Source organism: Alligator mississippiensis, chromosome 4, assembly GCF_030867095.1.
Source record: "Alligator mississippiensis isolate rAllMis1 chromosome 4, rAllMis1, whole genome shotgun sequence".
Taxonomy (NCBI): Eukaryota; Metazoa; Chordata; order Crocodylia; family Alligatoridae; genus Alligator; species Alligator mississippiensis.
This window is the reverse complement of record NC_081827.1, coordinates 243,974,262-243,982,363: the sequence shown is the minus strand read 5'-3', so window position 1 is coordinate 243,982,363 and position 8,102 is coordinate 243,974,262. Positions and strand designations below refer to the sequence as shown.

The following is an 8,102-nucleotide window of genomic DNA, read 5'->3' as shown; positions in this document are numbered from 1 at the left end:
TCTGAACCAGAAAACATGGTGGCACTAACATTAGTTTGCAATATGAATCTAATTTCAGCCTTATATGCGCCATTTGTTTTGGGGTTTTTTCCCACATCTGTCAGCAGCCTCAGATACTAACTGAACTTGAACCTAAAATATGGAATGATCATTTTAGAATACTGGAAACAATCTAGACTATACTTTTTAAAGGATGACAGAACACAAATATCAAAGAACAGTTTTATTTTGCATATTTGGCACAAAACTTACAAGAACACTTTTGTTCCCTTCTCAAATTTAGTACGACTAGCAAGTAAAAGGCATACTAATACATCGAGTAAGCTGTACAATGTGTGAAATACAGAAGAGGCACCAGAAAAATCTATCAACTGAAATCAAAGTGCATGGAAAGTATTGACTGAATGCCCTTGATACTGAATTAAGGCACCACTATTTCCAAATGCTTACCAAAATACTCAAAATGTGCAACTTGTCATTTTTGGAATGTAGAAATCCTGCATTTATACTTGATGTTTGGACCTAAATAACTTAGTTCTCAGGGTGGAATGATGTTTATAAAATTTTAATAGATAGAAGAAGAAAAGTCCCTCAGCAGATGACAAATGCGTGTCATTACCACCTGCTTAGAAAAAAGAAGAAGAAAAAATAAAGAAGTAAATGTTGGACTTTTTACATAACCAGCTGTTTTACCATTAAAAATTCACATCTGAACATACACTAGGTCTGTTAATGTTTTAATTCTTTCACAACTGGTTTTATCAACTGAAACACTGGAGCAGAAAGAAGCTTAAATGAATACCTTTATTCAAGGTCTACTTTAGAATAAACATTGATGATTTTCTGGCGTATCCTATGTCAGCATTCAATAAACAGTGTTATTTATGGTCCAAGATAATTAAACCGTATATGACAACTGAAAATTACAGAAAAGCTTCTTAGTCATTATTAGGTCTGGCAAATTCTACAAACTTTTTGAAATGTGTAGAGAAGTCCCACTTTGAACAGTAGTGTTTTTTTATACAGTTAGAAACAGCATCATTTCAAGATTCTGCCAAGCTAGAAAGAACTAAAGAGGACTGGCTCTCGAATACTGTACCACAAAGGCAAATAGCTTGGTTTAATAGATTAAAATTATTAAGCTTCCCTTTTTAAAGCACCTACACTATAAAGAACCACGGTATCACAAGTACCTGTAAATGCAAGTCATCATACAGCACAAGTACTGGAACAGTGTTACAAGAGCCAAGCAAAAAGGATGGAGGTTTTTTGTGATATTCTGCAAGACATTCTGTTTTGAAAAGTCAAGATGAAAGCCAAATAGTTTTAAGTGCAGTTCCTTCCTTTTAGGAGGCAACTCTTTCTAAGGAAAGAAAGAACAGCTTTGGGTATGAAGAGCTTCTATTGGTCATATGCACATGTGGTCCAAGCAGGTGAAGTTTGCTGGAGTAGCACCTGCTTATACCAAGTTGAATTTGGTCCTATGGCTCACCTAGGTTGTTAGTCTCCTTGGCTAGTAAAATATGAGATGACAATCAATCAATCTCTGCAATAAATACTAGTGGGAAACAGTAAGTGGAGAGTACTGTATAGAACCTCGATACAAATACCTCTACTGTAGAGGGTAAGAAAAAAAAAAAATCTCAGAAGCTTGAGACAGTTTAAACAGAACTTTGGAAATGCACATATCTCCATGGACATGCAAAGAGACATTTAAAATGAACCCTAAAGCATTAATTTTATTTTTTGTCCTCTTATAATGTAAACCTCAAGAACACAATTCTGTGCTATTAACAAGGAAAAAAAAAAAACCCACACCCCAGAGCATTGCAAATCCTAAACAGAAAGGGCTGAAGAAAAAGGGCATCTGGAAGTGATCTACATAATACCAAATGTGGTGGTTCGCAGGTCTCATACAGAGAACAGCTCAGTTCAAGCTTTTTTGGGTTACTTGGATTCTTTCTAAGCCTGTGCCCCAATGCAGAGTTGCAGTTTTCATTAACCCTTTTGCCCCTACAGTATCAGTGACCAGTAAAACATACCACAGAAGTGGCTGTTGGGGCAAAAAACCATTTTGGGAACATTTCCTGTTGTCCTCTATTAACACGACTACAAAAATCAGCATAAAGAAAACGATCCACTCAATTCAATTATTTCACAATTTATATGTAGATCATATAGCAACCTAGTATTGGTGGCATGCACTTGTGCTTCTGTTGTCTGGCACTTTGTTGAGGAGGAGTTACTGTCTGAATGATCACATCTTGCTGAAGCATTCTTTTGCATTCGTCCAAACTTGAATTCCCTTGGGGGAGGGGGAGGGGGGGGAGGGGAGACAAAAGAAAAAAAAAGTGAATTTTGTTTAAATCTAAGGAAAGGAGTTTGGGAACAAACAGAGAAATGGATCTTGTTTGCATACATCTCCTCTACAACTTACTCATGCCAAAAACGCATGGAAATCAGTGGGAATTATAAGTGTAAAGAAGAAGTACTGCATGACTCAATCCATATAACATTTTTAAAACAGGAGAATCTCACTTAATCTCAATTTGTGCCCAAAAAAAGGGGCAGCAAGTACATGGCATCTTGGAGTGCAGTATGGATTGTGTTGCAGCTCTTACCCTACCAATTTCCAGACTTTTGAGGCTGCAATTCTCCTTGCTGCAGACTTCCATCTGCGCCCCCTGCTAACACATTTGCCTTGCCCGCCAGAAGCAAAACCTACCTTTTTGCACATACTAATTTGCATTACAGCGTAGCTTATAAGAGCCTCTTTCAAGTCCCGGTTCTTCTGCTCTTTGAATCGCTCAATGTCTGCCCAGGCAGTTTTCACAAAGTCTCTGAAATGAAAACAAGATTGTTTGGGCAACTTGACTGTCTTAATACAGTGGTGCTGATCCTACAGCTTGTAAGCTAGATGCAGCCCATGAAGCCTGTATAAACAGCCCATCACTTAACACCACGTAGCCATCTGAGGTCACTGGCAAGTCAGTACGAGACTGGCTGGAGTCACCGCTTTCATGCAACTCGAGTTCAGGGGTGAACAGTGCCACCCACCATCCTCTTCTCTGCTGCTGAATTCAGCGTGCGAGTGGGTGTGGTGCTGAGGGGCAGTGGGACAAAACAGCAGTGGTGTCCACCCCCTGGGCTCCAGAGCCATGTAAAAAAGTGGTGGCTCTGGCCAGAACCCAAGCTGGCACTTGGCGAGCTCAGTACTCCCTGCGCTTCTAGAACTCCAGCAATGATTTTCTACGTGGTCCTTGGCGTTTCCGAGTTTAATGTTTGGCCCGCTTAAAACACACGTTTTAAAAAAAAAAAAAGCCACCACTGAACTTGCTGGGAAACTGTCAATACCCAATAGCTCTGTCAAAGTGCTACATTTGTACAGTCTAAAATTGGATAGTGGTAGTTAGTACATGCCTTGGATGCAACCCTCATTTGTACATCTACTTGAAGTAATACTCCAAGGAATGCATGGAGCACTCATCCATCCAATTCTTAAAAGGTTTTTAATAATGAGATTTTCACAAGCAAGGAGGACTGCCAAGGATCTCAACAAATAAAATCTGTTGTCAGATCTCGCTAAATACTGTTGAGGAGCTGTTTCTCAGCATCCTGCATCTTACACAAGATATTTCAGCGAGACTTTGGGGGCTTACAGTTGAAAAATTCACCCACCACTTGTGAAAGAAGGTGTAATTGCTCAAAGTGGCCAGAGAATGAACAAAGGGACATACATGGCTGAAGCAATTCATTTCGAGGTCTTAAAAATCTTAAAACTGAACAGGACAAGTTTGCTTCCAGTTCTACTTACCCCAAAGTGGAAGAACCAGTATAATATACGAGATAACTCCTAGCTTACTATTTTTGTTGGATTACACAAACTGAGCAGTACACCAGTTGAAAACTGCTAGGACTACAAAAGCAGATGTCTAGCACTTCTGTCAAGATGATTAAGGAAATAGATTTACGGTGTCCTAATTTTTCCTGAGCGTTCTGTTGTTTTGAACTGTGTGTGAACTAGTCTCTTATCTTTTTAGCTGTTATCCTGGAGATAACACATTTGTCTTTCTTCTACTGAAATGAATGTGATCCGACACAAAAACACGTTGCTATTGAAATGTTAGCTCCTATTTTATTTGCACTCCTCAAGGAACTTTTATTAGGATACTAAAAAAAAAAAAAAAAAAAAAGAAAAAATAATCAGTCGTTCAAAATGTAGCTTGCCAAAAATATTTGAACTCTCTCAAAACAAAAGTTAACCCTCCTTCATGAAAATATTTAAGGAATTATTAGCTCTCATGTCAGGCACTGTATTTACAGATCAAACTAAAACCATATCCGAGTTATACAGTTAAGTAGCCACTAGAACACTCAAATCCTGGTTTGCCTACAGCCCACCTGCTAAACATATTACTAGCTAAACATAAAAAGAAAAAAAACCCTGTAAGAGTCAGTCCCTTAAATGGGTCTAGGTAACTGTGAAAGTCATCAACTTTAACACAAGCCACCTTCCTCAGACCAGGAGCAAACTGTACTGTATTTCACAACTTGCAACTGACAGGAGTTTTTATAGACAGCTCATAAACACCAAGAACATATTAAAAAAAAAAAACCCTTATAAAACACAAACAGCTTTGAAAACATCCTTTAAAAAAAACAAAAACAAGTCCTGTTTTCTTTGAAGCCATCAGCACCTTTACCTGCCCTCCAGATTTTTAGATTTGAGTTGCTCTTCCCCTTCATGTATCTGTTCTTCTAGAACCTTTATCTTGGCCTCTCTTTGTTCAGGAGTCTCCTGACCAAATAGCTTGCTGGTCATTCCCTTTAGCGAGAAGGTTCTTACAGTCTAGAGGAGCAAATGGAAAAAAAAAGGCTAGAGGCTGTGCCAATTAGAGTGATACTCAATAGGCCTGTGCAAGTAGGCAGCCAATCGATCTGGCTTTGGATCCAGCCGCTTGGGATGCCAGAGATCAGATCTGGAGTTCCGGACCAGGATCCCGCTTTGATCTGGCTGAAGCGGCTCCAAAGCTCAGAGATCCGGCCGTAGGGTATAATGGGGAAATCAATGAAATATCTATAACTTTGTTGTTTTTTTGTCCTTTTTGGATGAAACGTGCTGGGGTGGTAGCCCCTGCCAAGAGCATGAACCCTGCCAGATTTCACGATGATAGGTGCAGGGGTTTGGGGGGGGGGGGAAACTGTACCCAGAATCCTTGAATGCAAAAAACTTATGTCACGTGTATGTGTTACACCACAGTGGAGTGAAAACTGTAAGGGTGGTCACCCCTGCTGAGTCCACGAAGTCTGCCAAGTTTCAAGGTGATAGGTGCAGGGGGAGTCTGGCTTCTGGGGCCCTGCACCCCTGGCTGCTAACAGGCAAAACTCATGGCATAGATGACCCTGGACGTGTTAAGGCGCAGCAGGGTGAAAGCTGCAGGGATGGTGGTCCCTGTTGCGGCCACGAAGCCTGCCAGCTGTCAAGGAGATCAATGCAGAGGGGTTCTGGGGCCCTGCACCTCTAGTTGCTGACAGGCAAAACTCGTGCCATGGGTGCTTGTGCAACTGACGGTCTGTCTTGGGGCAGCTGATTGTCTGCATTGATACTTTCCTCTCCTTAGTCTGTGATTTTGTAGGTGTTAATCCTTGCTAATTAACTGGTTACATTAGCTAGCAACTGTGTATTGAGCTGGTCCCCGAGTGAATCATGACTGATTGGTAACTGGTAACACAGTAACTTAGCAGCCAGGCCTGCAGTAGTTTCCCCCAAGACAGAGACAGTTGCACAAGCACCCATGTTACGAGTTTTGCCTGTCAGCAGCCAGAGGTGCAGGGCCCCAGAACCCCCCAACAATGATCTCCTTGACAGCTGGCGGGCATCATGGCCACAGCAGAGACTACCATCCCTGCAGCTTTCACCCTACTGTACCTTAAACACAGTGTCACCCATGCTACGAGTTTTGCCTGTCAGCAGCCTGAGGTGCAGTTCCCCCAAACTCCTACACCGATCTTCTTGAAATTTGGCAGGCTTTGTGGCCTCAGCAGGGGCCACCACCCCGGCAATGTTTACACCCCTGTGTTGTAACACGAGTTTTCAAGAATTTGGGGTGCAGTTCCCCCCCAAACCCCTGCACCGATCTTCTTGAAACTTGGCAGGCGTCATGCTCTCAGGAGAGGCTACCATCCCTGCAAATATTTCATCCAAAAAAAAAAAAAATCGGACAAAAAGCAAACAAACAAACAAATCTATAGATATTTCATTGATTCCCCATTATACTCTACAGCCAGATCAGAAGCTCTGAACTGCTTTGGAAAGCCTAACAAAGCCAGTGCTTCGATCTGGACATGCTGCTTTGGACACCAAAGGGTCCAAAGCTTCTTCAGATCCAAAGCCTCACATAGCCCTAATACTCAATACATGACTGATAGCGCTCACACAGTGATGCAAAGGACCCTTCTACTTCAAGGAAGGAAGTTCCTGGATGGCTGCAAGAGGTGTCAGTGTTCAAGTTAAAACCAGTAGAGAAAAAACTCAATATAGTTAAACTATTAGAAGCTTCTGCTATTGAAGCTCTTCAGCGTTTACCAGGAAGTCACTTGATAGATTAGATTCTTGTTACTTGAGCCACAGGGCACTAGATTCAATGGAATGACTTCCATTAGCCAGAGTAAACTTGAAAGTGGGCCTCTTCTACTTAATGAATGAGTATTTAGTTATCAACTTCAGATCTTGAAGTAATGTTTAATTTACAGCAAATAAAATCCATTAAAATGATTCCACATTAAAATATATATGGCTTTAGTGGTAGTTGTTTGCTATGTTTATAATGCCTTTATATGAATACAAGTCTCTATGTAGCTTTTTGCACCCATATAAAAAAGGGGGCTGGCTGCATCCAGCTTTAAGGATGCAAAAAGGATTTTTTCTAAAGGATTGTAACTAGCAAGCTTTGCTTTTTGCAATGTAATCAAAAGTAGCAGAGTACTAACATTGTTTTATTTATAATGTCTTCAATGAAGGAAGTCCTGCACAGACAGCACAAGTCATCATGAAATAAGTTACTTTAAACCACTAAGATCTACAGCTCACATGATACCTTGACTTACAACCAGCTGTCAGCATGTTGTATATTAAATGCCATTTAGATGTCACTATAAGTAGCCTGGCTCTTAATATCTAAGCCTTGGAGAAGAAAATGGAAAAACAGACTCACTCCTGTCGCCAACTCTTCACACTGCTGTTTCTTAGATGTTAAGTCCTGAGCAGCCATTTCCAAGTCGTACTGCATTAGCTCGTGTTTCCTACAAACTGCCCTGAAAGTGTAATTAAAAGATGTGTCATGAAATACTTCGTTTTGGTCCTCCTTCCCACTGTTCTCAGCTTTATGTATGGTACAAATGATCCTCTTGGCAAACATCATGTTTGGATATTTATTTAGCCCAAATTCAACAGTCTTATCAAGGCAAGCTTAACTTTGATGTCAGCATGATAAAATTATTAAAAACACAACAACTGTATAATATAAAATTACCGACACAAAAACCTTATCCTTTTGTTTCTCACTTTAAGGCCTCATGTCAAGATTTTGCATGCAATACAAAAGTCTCCACATAGTAAGAAAATACTTACAAAAAGATTATATTTTTAATCTGGTAGGGTGAAATTCCAAGATGCATGCATGCCATTTTGGATCTTGTGCTTATGTTATTGGCAAAAATGCATATGATCCTACTAAAATGTCTTTAATTCTATAATACTGTAACAAATGTTTGCTGCTAGATTTCCGCTGTATTTTTAACCCAAAAAGGATGCCATAATGAGTTTCAAACTTTACTAGCAGATTTAAAAAGCATGTGGGAACCATACTGATGACCTACACAAGTGCTGCTGCTGCTCTAGAGAGAGTAGCAATTTTTATCTGTCCACAGCAATGGCACGATTTTAGGGCAAGTGGGAGGCCTCAACCTCAACTAGTTGTTCAGGACAGTTCAAAATTTACCACAGAAGACTGAATGCCCATAAGTGTAAGGTCCTGAAAAAAAATGGTATTCCAGCAAGAATGCACCGTGACACTGATCACTTCCAATCTGGAGGGAAGAGC

At 40.4% G+C, this 8,102-nt stretch overlaps 1 protein-coding gene across 5 annotated transcripts in view; it reads right to left on the bottom strand.

Annotated features, from left to right (window-relative positions):
- Nucleotides 1–210: 210 nt before the first annotated feature.
- SNX4 (sorting nexin 4) overlaps nt 211–8,102 on the bottom strand; it is a 48,438-nt gene continuing 40,546 nt past the window's right edge. For all 5 annotated transcript variants that reach the window (XM_059727448.1, XM_059727449.1, XM_059727452.1 and 2 more), the window contains 4 exons: nt 7,215–7,314; nt 4,704–4,849; nt 2,726–2,840; nt 211–2,305 (listed from right to left, as the gene is read on the bottom strand). In XM_059727448.1, coding sequence (XP_059583431.1) covers nt 2,258–2,305; nt 2,726–2,840; nt 4,704–4,849; nt 7,215–7,314 — 409 coding nt within the window. In that variant the 3' untranslated portion in view covers nt 211–2,257. The remainder of the gene's footprint in view (nt 2,306–2,725; nt 2,841–4,703; nt 4,850–7,214; nt 7,315–8,102) is intronic.